The 25,286-nt window shown below is 36.3% G+C and overlaps 3 protein-coding genes across 3 annotated transcripts in view; 2 read left to right on the top strand and 1 right to left on the bottom strand.

The window, feature by feature from the left end:
- The window catches only part of LOC136826281 (zinc finger protein OZF-like), a 31,048-nt gene extending 24,140 nt beyond the window's left edge, over positions 1-6,908 (top strand). The window contains exon 3 of the mRNA XM_067083476.1: positions 3,978-6,908. Coding sequence (XP_066939577.1) covers positions 4,760-5,899 — 1,140 coding nt within the window. The 5' untranslated portion in view covers positions 3,978-4,759 and the 3' untranslated portion in view covers positions 5,900-6,908. The remainder of the gene's footprint in view (positions 1-3,977) is intronic.
- Positions 6,909-13,122: 6,214 nt separating this feature from the next.
- RpL19 (ribosomal protein L19) lies at positions 13,123-17,824 on the top strand. The gene is made up of 5 exons (XM_067083501.1): positions 13,123-13,175; positions 16,041-16,147; positions 16,283-16,446; positions 16,613-16,714; positions 17,609-17,824. Exons 1-5 carry the CDS (start codon positions 13,171-13,173, stop codon positions 17,810-17,812), a joined length of 582 nt encoding a protein of 193 aa, XP_066939602.1. The 5' UTR covers positions 13,123-13,170; the 3' UTR covers positions 17,813-17,824.
- Positions 17,825-20,553: 2,729 nt separating this feature from the next.
- Rpp30 (ribonuclease P protein subunit Rpp30) overlaps positions 20,554-25,286 on the bottom strand; it is a 37,659-nt gene continuing 32,926 nt past the window's right edge. The window contains exon 4 of the mRNA XM_067083500.1: positions 20,554-21,093. Within this exon, the coding sequence (XP_066939601.1) occupies positions 20,629-21,093 (465 nt within the window). The 3' untranslated portion in view covers positions 20,554-20,628. The remainder of the gene's footprint in view (positions 21,094-25,286) is intronic.

The raw sequence follows: 25,286 nt of genomic DNA, 5'->3' as shown, positions 1-25,286 counted from the left end.
TACAGTGAAGTAAAGCATAACTTTTTGAAAGATCCATGGAAAAGATGCATATTTGTTATGTTGACGTTTGTAGTAATATACAACATTAATATGTGAATATAGTGTACAGTATGATGTAGGCTAGGCTACCGTATATGTATATGATATACCATAGTGTAGGCTAAGCTAATTCTTGTTTGTTATTCAGTTTCTCTTTGTACTGAATTATCATAAGTCATTCTGCATGAATCTCCAGAATTAGCTGATAATAATTACTGTACTATACTATATATGTACTGTACAGAGTATAATTTATAGTGTAGACTAGGCTACCATGTATGTATGGATGGTACTAAATACCCTAGTGTAGTCTAGGTTATATTCGAGATACGTTTTTTCCAACAAACGATGGGTTTTTTGGAACCTAAACCCATTGTAAGTAGGATAACACCTGTATATTTACCAAGCAGTTACATAATTGGAGCCCTCCCTCCATCCCCACAGATGGATGTTTTTGGCTCAAACGAATTGATGTTTCCTGCTGAGTTTCTGTCAGTCCTGATAGTGGGATGACCCTGTCACCTACACTACCGATGGTGCCCTGGTGGCGCCACTGCAAAATTTGAATTTTTGGTCTGCTGTGGTAGGAAGCTGTTAGCTTTGTAGTTGCTTGGTAAGTAGATTGTTGTAATTTTAAAGCTGGGGTCTTGCTAGATAAATGAGGTATACTAGGATGATACGCAGCTTACCTTAATTACCATAAAAATCTGGACTCGGGCCTTGAGGCAGCTAAAATTACAAACAAGCTGAAGGCCTACTTCAAGAGGTGAGTGATTAGATAAACTCTGGGGTTTAACTTAATTCATTATATTTACAAAAGAAAACTCATCAGAAGAATGGTAGCGTAATTCTGGTATAATAGGGTGAGAGCAAATGACGGAGAATTTCCTGGAGGGTATACAATGGGTTGCCTGCTTCAAAGGACGTTGAAAACGAAGTAGTGAGCCAGTACGCACACAAGATGATACGCAGATCCACAGCTGAATACTCCTAATTTGTCAAAACACTTATGGTTACTCAACCGAAACTAGCACTGTAATGAAGGAATCGAGGAATTACATAAAAGATGCCTAGACTGAACTCTATTCCAGTGTCTCGAATATCACACGATTACGTTACACTCCTCATAAATGCTTTGCAAATGAAACAGGACAAAATATAAGCAATTCAGGTCTCACTGTAGGTATATCGCACTATGAAGAGAAAGGAGAATCGTTGAAGGGAATAGGGAACATGGCTGACAAAAAACCTTAAATTCTGGTACTTTACCTTTCTTTATGAGCTGAAGTTCTCTTCTTATGAAGGCCAGCAAGATGGAGGGCAAGTGAATTAGTTCACAGCAAAAGTTACTTTTGATACTAACAGACCTCCGCCCACTGGGGCCGCTGACAGAATTCTAGGAGCGAGCATCTCTCTCCAAGGCCCATTATAGATTCGGAAGTTATGTTTTCTCTTCCTAGATGGCGTTGTAATCACTCTGCCCACATGGATTTAGGATTTTTCAAGGGCTGTTTCATGGTCAGGGTAGTTTATGCCCTTTAGGCAAATTTTAGAATTCTGACATGTCCTGAAGTTTAGAAATTTTTACACGGTTTATTCAGTTACAATTGCCACCAGTCTTGAAAGAGCATCAGCAACCTTATTTGTAGATATTGAAATGTTATGATGTCATATTCACCTAGCATTGCTAACTAACATGTTTGCCTGCTTGATAAATCAGATTTTCTGAAAATATATTTAAGAAGTTGATGTCTCAATAAAATATAAATGAAATGTCATACAAAAAATTTACATCCCCCAGTTGTCCATTTTAATTTGGTCCTTTAATGCACTGAAGAAAAAAAAAAAGAGATAGGATGTGTTATACCATCATCTGTTTCCAGCATTACCCTTCTATTGCTATTTAACTTGCATCACCAGTGATTAGAAAATCTATCTCAAAGTTAGGAAAAGTGAAAATATTCTTAGTAATTGCTTCTTTTATTGTTTGAAATGAACTTTGGTGAATTTATAATTAATCCAAAGGCTGTCTTACATCTATTAGGGATGAGATAATCATTAATAGCTCATACACTGTCATGTATGGGTCATACTCCAAATTATATACTGTATGACTCAAAATACATTTTATAACTAGTGATGCTCTTCAAGACTAATCTTTAAATTATATCAGCATAATGCTTCTCAAACTTAAGTTAGTTTGGTGACTTTGTAATGCATCTCCAAGAATAAAAATACTGTCCGAGTAGGTCAAAGCTGCACCAGCAATCAAGCCAAAAGAGATACTCAAGAAATGAGTGAACTTATTCTGTATTCCAGATAAAAGAAAGGAATGGCAATGTTATCAGTGTTGGGCTCTAAAGCAATTTGATGATATCCAGACTTTAAATCTAATGGTGAGGAAAAGTTGAGTTGGTTATGGTATTTAACTTGCAACACAAAATAATGAAAAACTCCAAACGATGCTTAATAACATATAAAAATGTACCAAAGAACCTCACTTAGTCAAACTGTGTAAAACTGTTAAGCATCATTAATTATAGAGTAGTTCTGTATGCCCCCAAGTTATATATGACCTCAAGTTTGACAGTAATTAGATTTTGGGCATGTAAAAGAAAGTGTATTTATTTAGACATGAATAAAAGGCAAGGCATTATGTACAGTTCAAGGAGGATAACTGGGTTATGAGGGGTAATTACTTGAACAGGTGCATGAATTAGAGCAGTAAATTAGTAATAAAATGGGATGTTTCGTCTGTGTAAAGAAAAGTATGATTTGTATTGGATTCTCAGGACAAGATCTGGAATAGCCTTTTTGTATGTAGAAGCTATTAAAAATGTCAGATCCTTTATCTAAGACAGTGCACTGTTGTTAGAGTTAATGAAGTTAAGGCCATGTCTTAAGCCATTTTCAAACACAAGTTATTGGTTGTCCAAGTCAAACTAGCAGCAGAGTAGAGATGCCACAAATACCTTATTACTTTCCTTCAGCATTATGGTGGACTGTGATAGTATAGTAGGGTGAATTCTTTCATACATCTAAACTCATCATCCCTTTTCACTCTACTTATTGTTTCATCCATTACAGACCACAGCATTACATTGTAAGTTTTGTAAAACTTGTATTGGGGAAGTTTCTCACACCAAGGGTATGAGGATCTTATTTTTCACTGGAAGTATATTTGATAACCCATTTCAAACCAAAGTTCAAGGCATTTAAGGTATTGGTTTGTATTTACAAAATATGAAATGTGTATTAAGAAACTTCGAGTAGCATGTCATTTCATTTCATTCTCCATTAACTTGATACCAGCCAATGGTATTGTTGCTGACCCAGATGAGACTGACTTTGTTCCAAAATTAAGCCATAAAAAATGCATTTTTGAAACTTTGTCTCAGTTTGAGGGAGATTTGTCTTAACATATTTTGGGCTACTTTTTAGTATAGGTATTAAAGTTTAAGGGAATTAAGAATTGGCTTAAATTGGGAAGGGATCTACAATATGCCTAAAAATGATGACCAAAGCTGTCATCTGGCAGGGCCCCTGCGTACCCATCTACTGGAATGTCCCATGAACACAGGAGACCTACCCAATTTAACTCTTTGTTGGTGGCCAAGAACAAGATAATAAAAGTGAAAAACTTCAGTGACAGTGAAATCCCCTATGAGTTTTTCACTTTTATTATCTTGTTCTTGGCCACCAACAAAGAGTTAAATTGGGTAGGTCTCCTGTGTTCATGGGACATTCCAGTAGATGGGTACGCAGGGGCCCTGCCAGATGACAGCTTTGGTCATTATTTTTGGGCATATGATGTTTTGTTGGCTATTTCAGGAATCATAGTCTCATCTGTTTAAAACCTTTCATTTTATCTTAATTTTTAATTATATGTTTTGTACACTATTTGTGCTTACGCATTGCAATACTGTATCTAATTTCAGAGTTTTCCAGCCAAAGAAATTAGGTTAAAATTTGGACATCATGGCTATGGATGTTACTGAAGGTTATACATTTTAGATCTTGTATTATGGAGATTTCTGCCCAGTTTCTCTAAGAAATACAAAATGAAAGATATGTTCAGGACTACATTAACTGTGAAATATAAATGTGCAAGACCATCACTAGTCAAACTCTGTTATCATTAACATACAGTCTAATATTCTGAAGCTGTGAATACTATACTGTATTAGGTTCATGGCATCATCAAAGAAATGAGATTTATATTAACATAATCAGGGATTATATTTAATTTTTAATACACATGCACTCAGTGCTGTATATAAGTGCTTTAGTTTTAATGAAAATTTTTAATAAAACAATTTAGTTGTTCTTGGGCAAAAATATTTGATTTGAATTGGTGCAGTGTAAGTTCATTATATACAGTACAAAGGTAAACTTGTGTTTGGTTAAAAAAATCATGTGTTTAAATTATTCTCGTATCATGTTTGATTGATTTAACTATTTAAGAGAAATTGTAAGGTATCCCTAACCTATTGTACGGTATCCCTGACCTCTCAATGAATGATTTTTAGTAAAATTATAGGTTTTCTTAATAGAAATCAGGCAGAGAAGTAGTACTCCTGTATGCAGGGGATTTGGAATTGGTTAATTGGAAGCAAAATAATAGAACAAGTTTGATGTCTGAAGACTAACTAAAAGTAGATCTTCGTGCAGCATGTATGAAGTTAACAGTCATTGAAACATTTAAGAACAGAAGGTTAACATGGAATCAGAATATTCCTTGGAACTTCCTGTAAAAAGTGAAAGTGAAGACTATTTGTCACTTTGCCAGATCAAATGTGAAAACAAGGATTTGGATTGTTTTAATGAAAACTCTATTGACAATGCTTTGCCTTCTAAGCCATCCACAGAAGTTCTGCAATATTTATGTAAAGATGATTCAATAGAGAAGGAGGAAGACCCACTTAATTGTGATCAAGAACGCAGAGAGGAAGTCAGTACTGATGCAATTGTAAATTTACATACAGATGTCCAGGCTGGCAATAGTTTACATTCTGAATCATGTAGAAAACAATTTCACCCTGAAGGGAATCTAGAAGATTCCCGTCAAACTAAGAAAGGAAAAAAGAAATTTTCATGTATTATATGTGGGAAAAGTTTTTCAGGAAAAGGCTATCTTAGAAAACATATGTCAGTTCACACAGGTGAGAAGCCTTTTATGTGCAGTAAATGTGGAATAGCATTTTCAGTGAAATATAAGTTAACAGTTCACATGAGAATTCACAAAGGAGAGAAAGCATTCAAGTGTGGTGATTGTGGAAAAGAATTTGGTAAAATGAGTCATCTTAAAACTCACATGGGAATTCACACAGGAGAAATGCCATTGACTTGTTCTGAATGTGGAAGAGGATTTTCTAAGCCTAGTGACTACAAAGTACACATGAGAGTTCACACAGGAGAAAAACCATTCTTATGTAGTGAATGTGGGAAAACATTTTCTCGTATGAGTCATCTTACATGTCACATGAAAGTTCACACTGGAGAGAAGCCTTACACCTGCTCTGAATGTGGAAGAGGATTTTCTGTGTCAAGCCATCTCAGAAGGCACATGAAAATACACAAAGGAGAAAGACCATTCTGTTGCAGTGAGTGCGGGAAAACATTTTCTCGGAAAAGTTATCTCGTGTGGCATATAAACTCTCACACTGGAGTGATGCCTTTTGTATGCTCTGAATGTGGAAGAGGATTTTCTCAGGCAAGTCTTCTTAGATTACACATGAGAAGACACACAGGAGAGAAACCATTCACGTGCAATGAATGTGGAAAGGCATTTTCTCGGAAAAGTTATGTTACAAGTCATATGAAGAGTCACACTGGAGAGAAACCAGTCACTTGTTCTTAATGTGGAAGAGGATTTTCTGGGCCATGTGATCTAAGAAAGCATACGAGAATTTACACAAGAGGAATGATTTACATGCAGTGAACTTGGTAAAGCATTTTCTCGGAAATGGTACTGTATCTCAAATTTTGCATGGGAATTCACTCAAAAAAGAAATCATTTGTTTGCTATGACTGTGGAAGTGGATTTTTCCAGAAAAAAGAATTCATGCAGTATCTAACTACTTGATTGCATGCAAAGTATGTGAAAAAAAGGTTTCCTAGAAGAAAAAGTGTAAACTACCTCAGAAGACATAATTTACAGACAGGTCATGTATTTCAGGTGATGTGAAAGAAAATATTTTCAAATAAACTTGAATATCTCATGGGAACTTGGTGAAGAATTATCCTTGGCCATTAAAAAAGATGATTGTTGAAATTGATGTTCTTTAGAAAGAAACTATCCTTCATAAATAAATTTTTTGGGAGAGAACATTTTAAAAGAACTTGGAACTTGTATAGAAAATAAGTCCATTTTATGTAAGTTATAGAATAAAATTTATTTTGTATAAGGTGGAAAATATTTTCCCTGGGAATACTCTGAAATTATAAAAGAATTTAAATAACATGCCAAAAAATTACTCAAAACCATTTTATATGTGGTTTTGAGGAATAAGTTAAACAAAAATTTCTAAAACAGTCCTACCTTTACTGATGATAAGTAAAGCTTGAGAAGTGAGTGATCAGATTATGTAATTGTTATTGTCATTTAGGTTTTATTGCCAGATTTTTATGGTACTTAATATTTTTGTGTGTTAGTAATTAATTTGAATATATCTTTTGGGTTGAAAAAAGCATATGCTAAAGTAATACTTATCCAGAGATGGATTTGAGGTCAGAAGCTCATAAATAGTTTTTGCTACTGAATGTGTTGATATAATTTATACAAAAAGTATAGAAGCACTGTGTGTCATACTGTTTTATTATCAGATGTAATTCAACTTTTACATTAAAGTTCACAAAATTAGGAATATTATTACCTGTTTTTATATACTAAATGCATATTTGTTAAACAGGAATTCATATATTTTGTTTGAAAAAATTTTTGTTGTACAAATCATCCTTTACTAGTCCCACTAGGCCAGATTAAGTTACATGTGAAAATTTCCAAGTGAGAGGCACAACTAGCAATTGAAAGTCTATATGGGGAAGCCCCCTCTCTTCCACTATTAGTGCCTTGTGATCTACTGGCAACTGCAAAGTATGGTGGTTCACTGAAACTGCAAGGAAGGAAAATGACACTCTTTGCTAGGCTAGTAAATTACACGAATCCATCAAGGCATTAACAATTTTGTTCATATGAAACAAATTGATGCTTTAGGCATCATTATACCTAATTTTAAAATGTTGCCTGCATTCATTTTTGTTAGATATCAGCTGCAGGAAGGCTCAGAACACCTTAAGTAAACCATGAAAGAGCATTGTCTTACTGAACACTCGTGAGATTTGCTTTCAATGTACAAGTAATGTTTGTAGCAGATTTTCAGTGTGTAGTGTCACTGTTGGCCTGGGATGCAGTGATAAGTCTCTTAGAGCATATTTTCCCCTCATGCTACCAATTGTTCCAACCTGGCCCCAAAGGTTGCTAGATGCTAATTGAGTGCAAAGCATTGAGAGATGATTCTATACCTTGTTCATTCTAGTGCCATCTTGTAATCACTAGCTTGGTTTAGTAACTTAAAGTAGATTGTCCTTCTACTGCTATCCTACCAGAGAAAAGATATACTTTATCATAACATACAGTATTCCATCTTTTTTAACAGCCATAGATTGTCCTTCTACTGCTATCCTACCAGAGAAAAGATATACTTTATCATAACATACAGTATTCCATCTTTTTTAACAGCCAATATATCCATGGCATTGCCACTTCCAGTCTTTCTTAACAGCCAGTATATATCCATGCTATGCTGCTTCCAATCTTTCTGAACAGCCAGTATATTATCCATGGCATGCCACATCCAATAGTTCTCAACAGCCTGTATATATCCATGGCATACCAATTCCAGTCTTTCTTAACAGCCAGTATGAATCCGTGGCATGCCACATCTTGCCAAATTTAGTACTGAATTTCAGTATACAGTAGTAACCACACAACACAAAATGTTGTAGAAGTATAATGAAGTTATTTTTGGCATGCTGGAGAGTAATATACTTTACTTCATTGTCCAATGTTCGTTTTATAAATCTGCTTTATAAACTTTATCTACACAGAAGTAAATAAAAAGACTTCACTAATATTTATGTTTTTTACCAGCTTACAAGAGCTACAGCATCAACAATCTATTTAGATCTTTATACAGTATTAAATAGTTATTTTACGGTATCTGAAGAAATGTTCATTTTGTATTTGATGAATAAAGTTTGTTTTTGTTTTAAAGATGTTTCATGGAGTATCCTAACACAGCTTTAGATATCACAGTGCCAAATTAAGTACACATAAGATAAACATCACAGATTTAACTTATGAGTTTTCTGCAGTTATCCAAACTCCCCTTTGACATGAAACACCATCTGTACCAGTTTCCTTTCTTAATGCTACCATGAGAACATTATCTTTTTAGTTAGTCCCCTTAGGTGTTATACTCAGCTTACTTGCTGTGGATGGCCACCAATGTTGCAGATGTTTAATATGTATCTGGCCATGAAGGTAAAGGTGAGTAGTACCCTCATTTCAGTTTTGAGATATTAATATTGTAATGTATAAACGACACTATTGTTCTTACAGTAAAGACAGATGACCTGTTTGTTATTCATTTTTATTTAATCAAGTCATTCTTTCCTTTTACATATGGAATGTTTTTAATATTTTTAAGAATAACGAGCTACAAGGTTTTATTATGAAATAACAATAGCCATCATTACATCTTACAGTACCAGAAAGGGACCATTACAAATTACATTTAGAATCATAAAATGTTCTTAATATGTGAAATGTCGGTTATTGTTTTTTTCTCGGCATTATGTCATTATAAGCTAATGAATCCACTTGAAAATTAAACAGTGAATATCACACCCTGAGGGAATACGTTAGTCAGTGACAGCCGAAATGCTTCTTTTGCAAGAAACTCCATGTATGAAAGCTATGGTTTATTCCCATGAAAAATACAAATTATTTTTAAAAATTGTTATTTTAGGCTGTTGCTTCGTGTGACTCGTGATTTTGACCTTCATCTCGATCACAAATTTTTATAGAACATCTTCCTCCCTCTCTTTTTACACAGGACAGTTGTTACATCAGTTTATGGATCTCTCTCTCTCTCTCTCTCTCTCTCTCTCTCTCTCTCTCTCTCTCTCTCTCTCTCTCTCTCTTGAGGATCATCATTGTGACATTTGTTTATAATATGAGGCAACCAATCAGTTCTTTTTTCTCTTTGTCTGGATAAAGGATCCTTATTGTTTTAGTTTTATGATAATAAGAAGACTCTCTCTCTCTCTCTCTCTCTCTCTCTCTCTCTCTCTCTCTCTCTCTCTCTCTCTCTCTCTCTCTCTCTCTCTCTCTCTCTCCTGTATGCCATCAGCTATCTGCATAAAAGGAAAAGGAACAAAGATGATAATAACATTAATGAAATACAGTTTGTGAGCCCAAAATATTGCAGAAAACTTAGCAAATCCATGCTGTGTCAAACAATTCTTCATGCTATATGGATCATGCCTTTGGAGTCCATCGAAAGAAAAATTGTTCTGAAGGTGAAATGGGACACTGACTGCCTGTAATAAATAATGCCCAGACATTTAATTTTCCGCTTTAATTTAATCTTTTTACATTCTTATCAGCTTCCGTCCTTTGTACCATATTGAGGTCACATGGCTTCACCACAGGAAATTCTATGCTGAAACCATGTGATGCGAGAGGGGGCTTTTGAACATGAAGAATCTCTTTTCAGCCAGTTCAGATTTAAATCTCTCTCTCTCTCTATACCCTTTTCTCCGTCATTAGTATTACAATCTCTTTCATTTTATTATCTTTCTTCTATCTTACTATCCGACCTCTGTAACTACTACACGCACTTCCAAGGCTGATATTGGGTACTATATGAGGTAAATAGTGTGAATTTGTTTATATTCATTAAAATTTACTGCTTAGATGAATAGGAAAATGGGTCTTTGTTGGGGAAGTGGATTGTATTCAAAGCTAATTCTGAGAGTTGTGAGTGACTTCAGCCAACCCAAAGATGGTTTGGACCACTTTGTTGGAACTATCTTCAAGGTTGGCAACTGGAATCCCGGGGGGGAGCAGGTCCTTGGGTTAGAACTCTGCTTTAGTCTGTAAGCTTGTCATTACAGATAAAAGAGAGAATGACTCCATGTTTACAGGGCAGATTTAGCATACACTTAAGCCTCTATCTGCTTTGGTGCTATCCTGTATGAGTAAGGTATAAAGTAGACTACTATTGAGTAAGTCGACTCTATGCCAATCATGGATAATGTAAATTTACTGAACTAATAATACTTTCTTAAAATCCTTAAGCAGTTATCATATATCTTCAAGATTTTTTCATGAACCCATCCAAACATGGATACCCTCCCTTGGATCTCCTGACTTCCACTAGGCATTAATGATGGCTTCTGCACCTTCTGGTGACTTTAACCCCGTCGAAACCCAAGCACTGATATGGACTCTTATTGACTTCTCCCAAACCAGATCACTGGGATGCTGAGGTGTCAAGTTGTTGGTGGTGTAAATGAAGATACTGTACAGTAATCATCTACTGTATTGCATATGCATCCGAAAGTCATTAGACTGTGAAGCTTTGTTCGACAGCATGAAACTTTAAAGCTTAGTGCAAAGGCTTAAGTTTACAGTTACATCTGATTATAAGTACTTTGATGCACTACATCCTTAGACAGGGCTGCTGCAAAGGGAGCTTTACTCACTTGAAGGAACAGCTTTTGAGTTCAAATTTTAAGATCAATTATTTATTTACTGCCATGGATGAAGGATATGATTTTATTAAAAGTTAAAGCTTGTGCCAGACTCAGTTTTTTAAAGAAATTCTCCAGCTTCGATGTAGTATAATGCTTCAGATAAAGATGATTTAAATTCACAAGAGCCTCTTAATGTCTCCAAAAGATGATTAATAACATTGTGCCTCAGAACATCAAATGACAAAGTAAAACCATTCTACATACTGATGATACTGAGATAACTATTGATTTCTTCGAAGATCTACCTCTCGGAGGAAGGAGAAGCTGATGCCCTCTCCTGTTTATAAAGTTAAGAAACTAGGTGGGAACAACCGCAAATTCTTATTGACTTCTTCCCAAACTTTGGGATATCTGCCATTCAGAAATAAGACATTTAAAAGCTAGCCAGTTTCCAAGTGTCATCAAACTGGCTACACTGAATTAAAGTGTCAGAGTAATTAGAAATGCCAGGTCTGTTCAAAAGAGTTTAACCTGAAGTCAATGTCTTTTTGGTAGGTTTTGCTTGCACTTTAAAGGTGGCCATTCACTAATTCTAAGATATGCCCACAACATAGATTTGGAACAACAAGATGTCCTTGAAACGAAATGCATCTGCCTTGGAGATATATATATTCTAAAGGAATTCAGTTAAGTTACTCCTTACTATCTCTGGGGATTTTATGATATTCTCAAGCACGCGTTCATTCGTGCTGCATTGGACACAAACACCATTAGGACATCAAATTCCTTTGCTATGCATGCTGAATATCCCACACCTACTAGAAATCCATTTTCTCAAGAGGACCAAATCCATTTGCCTAAACCACTAACAATCAGAGCTCCCAATATTCCATCCTCCAACTAAGGTAAACGGGTAAAACAAAATTGTTTATACGACGCTTACTATCCATCCACAGCCGGTATGAATGGTAAAAAAAACCATAATAATGGTTTAAAAAGTGAAAACATTTTCCATTGGAGCTGCAAGGGGCTGAGAGATAGAGCAGAGCAACCCAAGGCTATTCTTCACGATCATAATCCAAGAATTGGATTAACCTCACTTAGGATGCCGTGCCCTAACCTGGCTGGGCGGAGGGGGGTTTTTGCCTTCCCTGGACACCCACAAGTAACATTATACATCGGAGACATGGACTAAGCTTCCATTCGGAGGTAGTCCGGTCGTTCTGCAAACTGCCCTTGTTACACTTAGCCTGAAATTCATACAGTTGGTGTAAAAAAAATGGTAATTCTGCTGAAAAGCTTGGCAAGAGACTTATTTTTTACCAGGACCATGTTAGATAATTAACCTTTCCATCATTGACCGAATTATGTTTTTTCCCACATCTCCTATTGGTAACTGTGCTCATGGAGCACACTTATAATGAAAGCTGTGAGTGAAACGAAATATGAATGTGTAAAGAATTTATTCATATCTACTGATATTGTGAGTGCCTCAGTATTATAAGAAGAACATTATGCAAACTTTCCATTATCATTTGTATGCAAAGTTTTATGTTATCAAACAAACACGTTATAGCTTGATTGGAATAAAATTATCTTATCTGAGTGAAATCGTGAAATGATGAGAAATGTTTCCCATGGCGACGAGTTGCCCTTGTCCGCAGTCTAAAAAATAGTTACAAAATCTTTATGTACCAAGACTTTATTCGGTAGTGTTATATCTAGCTTTATTAATAGCATATTCGTCTTCTTTTAACGTGCTTTTTTCCCATCTGTATGGGGTAAGCACGACGCCTTCTCTTTGAAGGACTTTGATTTGGATTTGGGGTAGACTTTGTAGTCTCGATCGGCTGCCCTGCCTGCAATCGCTTAGACCCCGATAACGTATGTATGTAAATAATTAAAAATCTTCTATTTGAAAAGTGTGCATTAGTTTTTTATCAACGCTACTTCCAACACATACAGTAGATTAACAATTTGTTTTTCAGGAACTGTTGCTTTTCATAGAAACACACATAATAAATCTATAATTTAAATAATTGTTTGTGTCATATCATCTATCAATATGCCATAAATATTTCAATGTAAAACCAAATATACCTCACAACCCCTTCACTTTCATAATAATGTTGCGGAATCTGGCGACATCGGTGAGAGTATCTCGAAGTGAAATAAATATTAAAATAAGGTCAATAGTACACATATAAAATAAATATTGTTACTTTATTATCTAATTAATAAATCATTAATCTTACTGAGCGAATAAAATTATAAATCTATGAGTAGATATTTACCAAGGTAGACTTCTGTACGAATGCTTAACGTCATGACGTCACTTCCCTCTTTTCTCTACAATCCCGTACCACGATGAGGTAGGGACGTAAATTTTTATAAAGTTTTCTGTTTATTGACAGTTGTTGAGTTATTTTATCTTGTGTGATGGTGTACATTGTAAACTGAAAGGCCGTTATATTAGTGTAAACTCGGAAAGTTACGTAGAAAATCGTCTGGTTGAGGAAATGCCAAAAGTTTGTAGACTTGATACAACATGTGTTGCTGTCGTGTTCCGTCGACTGTTCGCATCGTTGTTGCCCCATGTTGAATTTATTCGATTAAAATTGTCTCACCGTGAGAGTTAACTTGCGTATCACGTGGTTACGTTATATTTAGCATGCAGACTAATGATAATGTCTGTAGATTTTCTCTAGACTTAGAAGTTCTTATTCTGTGGGCTTGCATAAATGCGGAGTAAACCTTTGCATGACATGCCGCTCTTTGGCGAAGTTTATGTGCGAATTTTCTCTACAGTTCTTTGTTACTTTTACAGTTGTTTTGAATGCTAGATTGGAGGAATCCCTCTCCTTCCGGTGGTCCTAATTAATATACAAGAATGTGAGTGGTTGGGCTAATCCATACCTAATAAGACTATTTTTGTATAGGCTACATGAAAGGGGTTGACTGTAGACCGGGTACTGTAAAGTATCCTTAGAAAAGAACGGAAATGTTAAAAAAAATCTAGAACGGGACGCGGGACAAACTCCCTCGTGCTAGAGGTTAGGTTAGGATGTATTGGGTTTTTTAATAGCTTAACCCCCCCCCCCCCGTCTGCATTGGTTCTGCAGAAACTAGGCTAGCTTAACTGATGTTTGGTAAGCATACTTTAAATAATTTAATCCAAAATGACATTGACTGCAAAGGTCAGCGTTTGTGGACGGTATGGTCCTTATTTGTTGGAACTACCAAAATTTCGTTTTGTATTTTAAATGTACATGCAGCAAGTATAGAATGACAGGAACAGGTTTTGCGAACGAAAACAAACCTAACCTTTCCTATAAAGCCATGTCATGACCTAATCAGACCTACCTACCTTAACCTCGCGTAGGATGCCTTGCCCTAACCAGGCTGTGGGGAGGGGGGCCTTTGCCTGTCCTGGACCCGCTAAATAACATTATACATGGACTAAGCTTCCATTCGGAGGTAGTCCCGTCATTCTGCAAACTGCCCTTGGTACACTTAGCCTACAATTCATACACTGTTGATGTAAAAAAAAAAAAAAAAGTTATTTCTACTGAAAAGCTTGGCAAGAGACTTATTTTTTACCAGGACCTTGGGGATGAATGTAACAATTAAGGGGGCTAAATTTCTCACATCTCGCATGTACTGCATTATATGCACCCTTTTGTACATTGCTCAGTCCCAAAATTATATTGATAAACAGTACAGTATCTCCATGTGGATCTCTTGTATAGTTATCTAAAAAGCAAGTTAAATCACATTTACACATAAGCATCCTTGTGTATCAGAAGCATGAAACAGATTTAGTAATTCTGGTGTACCTTTCTAGATCCTTGTATCTCTGTCCAAGTCAAGGCACTGAATAGGTAACGTTGAGAATAACAGGAGGAAGCTCTAACACTACCTCCAAAGGGAAGCTTAGTCCATGTTTCCTATGTTCAGTGTTACTTTGGTGGCTCCAGGTCATGGCCTGGTGCTGTAGATAGGGTTAGGAGGCAAGGTTTGGTTAGTTCAAAAGACACATCAATCTAGTAAAGGTTAGGTTTTTGTGTCAGCAGAACCTGTCCTCTCAACTCCATTTTTTCTTTTCCAATTTTTTTTTTTTTTATTTAATGTTTTAATAACAGCTCAGATTTTTTATCTTCCCTTTATACAAGAGAAAGATGCCATAACACAAGGTGGTTATTACAGTGCCATGCACAGAAGCACAGTTGTAAGAGTGAATAATTATATCTGTAGCAGAAGGTATTAACATTGAATAGACGCTAAATGCCCAATTGACTTACTTTAACTTTAACAGCCTAGATTTTTAGAATTTCCCCTTTATATGAGGAAAGTTCCTTAACACGAGGTGGTGGTTACAGTGTCATGCACAGAAGCAGAAGCACAGTTGCAGTAGTGAATAAAATTATATATTTAGCATAAGATGTAAAAATTAAAGTGAAACCGAATGCCGAGTTGACTTACAGAAACAGCTCAAATTGTTTCTCCATTAGCCTATATGAGAGAAAGGTGTCTTAATACAAAGTGGTGATTACAGTGTCATGCACAGAAGCACAATTGCAAAAGTGAATAATTACATCTGTAGCATAAGATATTAACATTAAATTGAAGTTGAATGCCCAATTGACATAATGTAGTCATTTGTACCTGTTTTTACTCATGATATTTGGTTGATTATATTTAATAAACCCTTTAGCTTTGATAAGTTTCAAGGGAGACTGCTCAGTTTTGTTTAATTTTGAAGCAAAATAATTATGTAGGTAGAATGAGTAGAAATTACAAGATATAAAAAAAATCAGTCCCCCCCCCAGTTTTCAATAAAGTTTTGGTTTTTATCCAAAGCACCCTTGTTTAAGGTTAGTTATTGCATTGCTAAATTTGAAAAAATAAAAAAGCATCATGTCTTCTGTAAGAAAAGTGATGGTCATGCACGTGAATGCGGGAAAAACATACTTTTTTTTTTTTTTTTTTTTTTTTTTTTTAAGACCCACAGCTCAGACAATAATCCAGGTACCCATAGCTCAGTGTTCAAGGAAGACTTCATTTTGTTTAGTTTTGCAACTGAATGATTGCTCTAGACTGGCATAAAAAGCCACCAAAATAACTTTATTTAGATGCAGTAATGTGTTGAAGTCATGAGATAAAAGAAAATTTTGCATTTTCTACCCCGAAAAAATATTTGCAATAAAGTCTAATAACTGAAATTTCTTGGATTGCAGTTCGCTCAAGGTACAGAAGCGGCTTGCCGCTGAAGTGTTAAGGTGTGGCAAGAGGAAAGTTTGGCTTGATCCTAATGAAATAGGAGAAATTGGCCAAGCCAACTCTCGTAAGTATTGTTTCTGTATGTTCAGAATGTCCATGTAAACAAATTTATATTGGTTTATATAATGGACATGTCAGTGTCCAACTTGTGAACATTGGAAATTAGTTTTATTATAATATGCCACCAATGTTTTTGCAGGTCAAAATATCAGAAAGCTAGTTAAGGATGGTCTTATAATTAAGAAACCCCCCAATGTGCACTCCCGTGCCCGCTGCCGCAAGAAGCAGGAGGCCCGACGAAAGGGCCGTCACATGGGTTTTGGTAAGAGGAAGGGTACTGCTAATGCACGTATGCCCCAAAAGGTGAGTTGAACAGACAATTTTACATTTTTTCTCTTTTCTTTCTGAAAAATAACACATTAAAAATGGTAAAGACTGACTGGACAAAGTAATACAAGTAATATACTTAATTTTAAACAGCATAGTTGCATACACAGTGCAAGTTCCTCAAATGTTAAATTCGTTTCAGGTTCTTTGGATTCGACGTATGAGAGTTCTGCGTCGTATGTTGAAGAAGTACCGTGAGAACAAGAAAATTGACAGACATTTATATCACGAGCTGTACATGAAGGTGGGTTTCAACTTTTTCTCACATAATTCATTGGAAGCATATAATGAAACAATGTGCATAGATGGGAAGATGGTGACATCATAGTGGTTCCCATTAGAAACCAGGTTTTGGGTGAATCATGGCATTATTTTATATGCGTTTTGAGACAGGCAAATGTTTGTGGCAGGTGAATGTGTAAGAGCCCTTGGAAGCAGTTAGTTTGTGTGTTAGCATGCATGTGTAACCAGCTGAGGTAAAGTTTCTTATTGTGATGATAACGTACATAATGACTTGTTTGCCCTTTGGGTAGTTGACCATGTCTTCAATATTATATATTGCCCATGGTTATGGTTGTAATACTGTATGGTAGATTTTTTCTTATTCATTATACAAAGTAAAATGTTGGGTGCTTGTTGCTTACACAGTAGCCTCAGGATTTCCCTTCTAATAAGTGCAAAACTTTACAGTATAAACCATATTTGAACATTTCAAGATACATAAAGAGCAAACAACAGTAGTAATATCTAGCTTAAACTAAGATTTACTGTATGAATGTCAATTTAAAGAGCAAAAGTCCCCATAGTAATTAAGCAGTTAAGCCAGGAGTTAGTGTGTTTTAACATGTGATATTGCCATGTTTATGAAATGATTTTTAAGTTAGAAGTACCTTTACAGTACATTTTGCCACACCTAATTATATATGTTACTTATTGAGGGAAGGCAATTTAAGTGAAAGTTTGACCCAGACATAATAGTTGGATTATTGTTAATGCTTCTTAATTGTTGTTTGTGACAGTTGAAATTCTAGAAGTACATTAATGATGAGGCATTTGACTTGCAAAAATAAATACCAGTGGTTTAATCTTGAAAAATTTGAGCTTGGAAAGTAAAATTGGATATTGTCTCCCTCAACAGGTCAAGGGTAATGTCTTCAAAAACAAGAGAGTACTTATGGAGTACATTCACAAGAAGAAAGCAGACAATGCTCGTGCCAAGATGTTGGCTGACCAGGCTGAGGCTCGTAGATCTAAGGCTAAGGAAGCCCGCAATAGGCGTATGGAGCGTGTTGCCCAAAGGAAAGCAGATGCTCTTAAAGCTAAAGATGATGCTGATCAGTAAATTTAATGGTGAGCCTTGGTTTTTAATATCCTTCATACTCTTGAATTGCAAATTTGTATTCATATCTACAGCTCAGAACTTTGGACTATTATACTGTCCAAATTACTAGTCTGCCTTGAAGGTCTGTATTAATAGGTGGCAGGCTCTGTGTAATAGGCCCACATCTTGCGATTGCAAATGATCTAACAGATCAGTCTAGTCTTGAAGGTCTATATTAGTAGGTGGTAGGCTGTATGTAATAGGCCTACATCTTACGATTGCAAATCAACAGCAGCCTAAACGTGTCATGTACTTTTTCTACTAGTTATCCAGTGATCTGGGTAAACTTTCTAATATCTGGTTTTTAAATTGCTCTTTCATTTAATAAAGAATATGGGTACTGTATGTTAGGAATGGTCTCATGGACCAAACCCATAAACTACATCGACCCACATTGAATTTAACTATAAATTAGGATGTAAATTTTACTACTAGTATAAATAGTAGTGAATCCATGTGGCCCTGAGACTTTTATTTTAACCCATTGGATGGGTTAAAATATAAAATCCCCTATTGTGTTGTTTAAACACCTATCATGGGCTATAGTGTTTCAAGAAGTTAATAGTTTTACTAGGTAGCATTTTGAGTGGACAATGCAAAGGACAAAATGTTTTACTAGGTGAAGTGCACAACTAGTCATTCCTGATTAGAGCCAACTAAAGTATTTAGGTAAAAGAGCCCTCCCTCCATGTTGCAAGTATGTTGGCACATCATTGTACTCCTCCAAAGAGTAATGACATACCAATGAATGTATGATGGGGGAAACATCTATTTGCTGTAAAATCCAATATTTGCCAAAGCATGGTCACCCTTTTAACCAATGCACTTATGTTGAGCAGCCACATGACCGCGTAATTCGATTACAGTATTGCAGACCCCCATACAACTCGACCCTGTAGAGCAGTGGTGCTGTCAGTGCATTACTTGAGGGTCTTTGCAGCATCCCTCCGTCCCCTAACTGCAACCTCTTTTTCGTTTTACTGTATCTCCATTAATATTCTCTTCCATCTGACTTTTCACCCCCTCTTACAACTGTTTCATAGTGTAGCTCAGAGGTTTTCCTCCCGTTACACATTTCAGACCTAGATGTCAATTTCCCTTTCAGCATTGAATGACCTCATAGGTCCCAGCACTTGGCCAATGGTTGAAAAACTGTTCCATTTCCCATACCACTCACCAGTAGCATTTGCATCCATACCACTGCCTTGACTGGAGTTTTCCTTTGCTCTTTCTAGTTGCCACAGGGATAGATTTGCTTAAATGATTTCTGGTTTTACTTTGCATTCTTCCATCATGTTGACATGTCAAAGACACCTCCTTTTGATTATGGAGTTATCATGTCATCTACATAGTTACTAAGCAGGTGCCTCCCTTTTCTGCAGGTAATTGTTTTTTAATGCTATACACCTTGCATATACCAAGTATTTACAATGATAAATGCTTAGTACATTTGTTTTCTTTTAAATTTTTCTGCACTGATTTATCTACATCATTGTTGACCAAATTCATCTGGCAGACTAGGTAGTGTCTTCAGTTCACTTTAGTTAGTGCACAATAGCATAATCCTTTTGTTCAGGATGTCCTCCCTACCCTTGGGTTCAGTGGCCACCCATCTTGGTCTTTTGCCAGATGAGTTAAAATTTCAATATTGAGTACTACCTATTTCTTGTTGCATGGCACATGCCCTGCAATTGCCTTACCATAGTCTGAATTTGGTTTTTCCGACAAAGTTTTACAGTCGCCATTGAGTAACATTTCATAGGATGCTCCACTGTCATTCCTCTTGCTTACATTGTGGTACATTCTTTTATTTACTTTTGTACTACTGTACTCTGTTCTCACAGGGGATTCATTTTATGTTTTCATATTATATTATATACATATATATGAATAATATTCTGGTCTGCAATTAATAACTGTCCTCCCAACTGCTTTTAGCAAATTGCCTGTTCTTATGGTATTTCAGCTTCATTTTTCATATTTCCCTAGACTATCCTAAGATATGTAGATGTTAGACTACTAACCCTGAGGTAACAAAACATAACCCATTCCATAGGCATTTAGGCTTGAACACTCGCCTATAATTCTTTCCTCTAGCAACATTCCAGCACTACTAAAACCGTACGATTTTAGTCTCCAGAGCCATATCCTCTTAATCAAATGCCAAAATTCTCCAGTAAATATAATTGTAAAGCTGATATTTTTACAAAGAACTAAAGCCTTACAAAATGCTGACCTAAATGATAAATGTCAAAATCCCAAATTATTAAACATTTTGTAAAACTAATACTGTATACATAAAAAAAAGTGAAACCCGTATATCATGCAAATATATCCAATTGGGGAATGCTAATGTTTTAAACGACATTTGAAATGACATGGTATCCCGTACTTGTCTAGAGCTTATCTCATTTTAAGCAACTTACATCATTTTTTCTCAGGCTCTTGTATGTTCAGATATTACCAGTGCAAGAATATGAAAAAATGCAAGTCAAAATATATTCTGCCATGTCATACATAAATTCAGATGCTTTATCAGATAGAGTTATGCTATACTTATACAGAGGCTCATTTCTTTTAGCCCGTTCCTGATGCACCATTAAGTATACCCAGTCAGCTTGGATTTCTATTGGTGTTCTTGAAAAAATCTCGATATTTTGATTGAAAATTCAAGAATAAGGAATATTAAATTATAACACTACTTTCAAGTTCTATTTAATATACAGAAGCACACTAAAACTTTCAGCGTTGCTGGTTTCAATTTTTGTCAATGTCTTTTATTCAGTACACAACTTTTTATTCTTCTTCTTTTTCTTTCTTGGCTGTTGGTCTGTGCTGACCAGAAAAATTTTCTTTTTCTTCTTTACCTGTTCAAGGTCATTCATATCCACCACAAAGTTATCAGCGCTGTTTAATCCTTCATACTTGGCATCCTGTCCATCTTCACCTTCACGAATTACAGCAACTTCAGCACCACTTTTTGAAATATTTTTCCGTCTGACTGTGGCACAATAAATGGCATTGTGTGCTGTATATGATAAAGCTGATTTAGCTGCCAATTCAGTTAGGCCAAGAAATCTTCCAACATTCATTACATCATAAGGATACCTAAGTTGGGTTGGACGCACAGCTTGACTGGTGATAATGATATTTGAAGATCTACTTGCTCGGTGCAGGAAATGAGATAAGGCTATTGTCCGTTTTCTTCTTACCACATCAGTGATGCAAGGGCTATAGCACAGCTGGAAAAGAATAACGTACAGAACAAGATCTCGTGATCTACAAGGAACCTAAAATAATCCTGTTTTATCCTGTAAATCTACAAGGAACATAAAACATTAACTCCTTATTAGTTAATCCATGAATGTTTGTGGCACAGTTAACTTGATGTTTTCATTACGTTTAGCTTAGGCATTCATCTTTACATGTGCTTCATAACCTCCTTCATGCAAAAGCACTAATTCCTTTTGTATGAAATACGATAAGGCAACTCGGTGCATGTGTGTAAGCCCCAAGAGACATGTCAGCTTATTTTCTTTACTGAATAGGCAACAAGAAGTGTATACAGCTATTAAAAGATCAAAACAGGAAAAAGCAGAGAGGAAACTTCTTACTGATAGGAATATCTTTAAAGTTTCTGCATAAACCATAATTTGGCACTTGTCTATTTTGTATTCATAAGTAAATTTGGGAGCAAATTCCAAAAAAATGCAAGGTAATTTTATCATCACAATGTAATTTTCTTTCGGATTACTGTTGCAAAACAATGATACATGCAATTTTCAGTTTGGTTTACTTCATATAAGAAAAGTCTTTTGGCTATTTGATATTCTATATTTTCTGCTACATAAAATAGTTTTCAATTTATTTTATATAAAACAGAGCATCACAATTCTTGCTAAACATATTTTGCAGCAAAAGCAACTGCAGTTAATAATTAAAGTGACTCAGTGGCAAAAAAATGCAATTGGGTTAGCTGCCAATTTTTCTATTAAAATGCATTTCACAAATTCACTGTAATAAAAAAAAAAAAGCATATTCTCTATTGTCTACATGCGTACTTCAGAAAGGAAGATCTGTTAAAATAAATATTCCCTCAAGGGGTTAAACCAGTATCTATAATGAAACTAAACTTATAAATCTAATTTACCTTGCAGTCTATGGGAACCTGAAACAATCTGGATTTCATTTATTAGATCTGAAGGAAATTTAAAATATATTAGGTTTTACATAAAACATGTGTCTTGAAAACCCATTAATCATGCAGTGACCTTTATTTGTGATCAGTGTCCCTAGACCTGTGCTTCCTGACATCATCACTGTTTTATTCCGATTAGTTTTGACACAGAATGAAGGTATGGTGTGTCTGGGTTACAGTCTAAGAAATTAATTTGTTCATACCAGATCCATTTTTAAGTCCTTATAATTCTGGTGGGAGGTCACCCTGATATGTGATGGAGGGTGGGGGAGGGGTTTTCTTCAGAAAGCGGGTTTGGACCACCTTGACATGGTGAGGGGGGGCTCTTGAACACCAGGAATCTGTTCCCGTGTTTGAGTCCAAGAGTCCCATATACCATATCTTTCTTGGAATTAATTTTTGTGGAATCTTCCGCTTTTGCTAAAATTTATTGGACCTGATAAACAGGAAAAGATATCATAACTGGGATTGGGTTTATATCCGCAGCTAAATAGTGGGAACTGTGGTAGGACCATCAGCTGCCCAATAATGTTCGGACCTGAGAGATATCAGGCGGAGCTATTCTTTAGGACTGGACCACGGATTCCAGGGGGGTCCGGTTCTGGAGATAGGACTCTCGCCATTCTATCCGGTTTGCCCATAACATGATTAGAGTGGGGATGATGGTATTCTCATAATACCTTCGGTCCTAGCAAGCAGGTTTGGCTTATACTTGGGCCACTATCATTGCCTTCCCCTGTGGGGTAGGGTAGGGACGCAGACATTTGGGAGTCAGTTCTCACTTGTGCCATTGGTGGAAGAATAAACCCCATGAAAGGCTGATGATATCTTTTTAAGGTTTTCAGGTTTATTATTATTTTTTTTTTACCCCTCAAATCTTTATGTCTAGCATTTATAAGGATTCGAGTACCCCTGGAACCTCTGATGGTGCTGTTCTGGCACAGATGACGACCTCTGCACCCACCTTGGAGATTGAAATTTCTCCAAATGTTGATGACTTCTCCAAAAATAAATTGAAAAAAAAGCAGTAATAACAAACATCCTGATCCCCCTCCTGACTTCCCCTCCCCTGGACCCTCTAGCCATGCTTCATTGATGACAACTGCAAGCAAGGACACGGACTTCTCTAAGAAATCTTCATCCAAAATTAAATCCTCAACACAGCCAGGTTGTGTGAAAAATTTGAGAATGCTCCATATCGAAGACTTACCAGTCTGTTGTGATTATGAAATGATCTCGACAGCTCTGAAATCATTTGGAACTGTTGTAGAAATCAGGATGAACTTTATTGATATTGAATCTAAATGAGAAGTGTGGGTTACCTTTAGTAGCCATGATCAGGCTCTAAAGGCTAGTAGTATGATAAGTGCCATACAAATATACAGTACGAGAAGCCTTAACAGACAAAATTCCCAAAGACATGGACGTTTATGTGCCATCTAAATGGGCTCAGGATAAACTAAAGAGAAAGCAGAATGCAGAAATAAGGATTCCTAAACCTCCTATGTGGGTGGTAGCTTCAGCCCAAGGAGGAAAATTATAACTTATAAATTTTGCAGGTTTCTTCAGAAAAAAGGTGGGAGGAATAAAGAGCAGTGATATTTCTCCTTTTGGGAAGAACACCATTCTTATTCATGCCAAATCTACAACCCAAGCATATATGCTGACATTGTTGGACATAAAAAATGATGAAATGGTTACAAAGACCAAGCCCCACTTAAGCTTTAGTTATGGGAGAGGAGTACTATTTGATAAAGACCTTTATGACTTGACAGAAGAAGAAATTCTAGAAATGAGTCCCACTTCAGTTTGGAGAGTGAAAAAGGCAGCTATTGCCAACATGATCATTTTAACCTTTGTAGACTCTGAAGTACTTTCTCATGTCATATTTGAAAATGAAAGGGTACGAGTACGTCCTTTCCTGCAAAGACCAATGCAGTGCTATCATTGCTTTAAATTTGGCCACCCATCAAAAAACTGCAAAAATGCTAAAATTTATATAAACTGCTCTGGTGTCCATCATGATGATGAATGTATAGAAAAGCAAAAAGTATACCTTAGTTTAACCAGACCACTGAGCTGATTAACAGCTCTCCTAGGGCTGGGCCAAAAGATTAGACTTATTTTATATGGCTAAGAACCAACTGGTTACCTAGCAACGGGACCTACAGTTTATTGTGGAATCCGAACCACATTATACCGAGAAATGAATTTCTATCACCAGAAATAAATTCCTCTAATTCTTCACTGGCCAGCCAGAGACTCGAACTCGGGCCTAGCAGAGTGCTAGCCGAGAACTCTACCGACTCGTCCAACGAGGAACTATATAGAAAAGCAAAACGTGTTAATTGTCAACTGAAACATAAATCCAGTAATAAAAATTGTGAAATTTACAAATTTGAACTGTCTGCATTAAGTAAAGCCAATGCAGAGCATATAAGTATAGGTTTTGCAAAAAGACAATTAGGGGCTATGCTCAAGTACTTACGCCACAACCCCTATCTACCACTAGGGGTGCAGTGGCAGCACCCTCTACTGTAGCAGGTGCATCAACCCGTGGTAGTGGCCCAGGCATCTGGATCAGGTGCTCGGCCTGTTGAGGCTAGAGGACAAGCCTCCAAGGAGGATAAGATGGCACTTAACCCAACCACCTTGGAATTGTCTCCAAAAAAGTCTCTGCTTGATTTCTTGGAGACAGGAGCAAAAGCACCAAAAGAGGAGACGTTCCCCCTCATCCTCTCCTCCAATTAAACATGCATCACTTAGTAATAGATACAAAGTACTAAACTCGATGCAAGAACCCCAGCCTGAATTTTAACAAATTGACAAGAAAGGGAAACAAAATGACACCAGTAAATCAACAGATAATAAACCAAACCTGTCAAGACAAGTCCTTTCCAAGTCATCTCTTGATAATACTCATAAACAAAAGAGAGTAAATGAGAAGGCTCCATTCAAAGGGCCTTCCACCAAGTCCAAAAAATAGTTTTCACATCAATATTACAATGGAACTGTAGAGGTCTTAGGGCTCAAAATGAAAAGCTGAAGGAACTGCTCCATGACCATAGCCCAGTATTGTGTGTCTCCAGGGAACTAAGCATGGAAGCACACAATATAATCCTGGGTTAAATTACTGCATATATAATTCTCCACCACCAATCAGAGATAGGACTAAGGGAGGTGCAGCAATTATTGCGCATAAGTCGTTGCAACACTCCTTGTTATCAATTAATACTC

This window comes from Macrobrachium rosenbergii, chromosome 40, assembly GCF_040412425.1.
Source record: "Macrobrachium rosenbergii isolate ZJJX-2024 chromosome 40, ASM4041242v1, whole genome shotgun sequence".
Lineage (NCBI taxonomy): Eukaryota > Metazoa > Arthropoda > Malacostraca > Decapoda > Palaemonidae > Macrobrachium > Macrobrachium rosenbergii.
This window is presented reverse-complemented; position numbering and strand designations above follow the sequence as displayed.

Bases quoted from the DNA above. Each gene is read 5' to 3' on its own strand.
- RpL19 (XM_067083501.1), top strand. The intron at 16,447-16,612 runs GTGAGTTGAACA...AATTCGTTTCAG, and splicing joins ATGCACGTATGCCCCAAAAG to GTTCTTTGGATTCGACGTAT. The intron at 16,715-17,608 runs GTGGGTTTCAAC...CTCCCTCAACAG, and splicing joins ATCACGAGCTGTACATGAAG to GTCAAGGGTAATGTCTTCAA.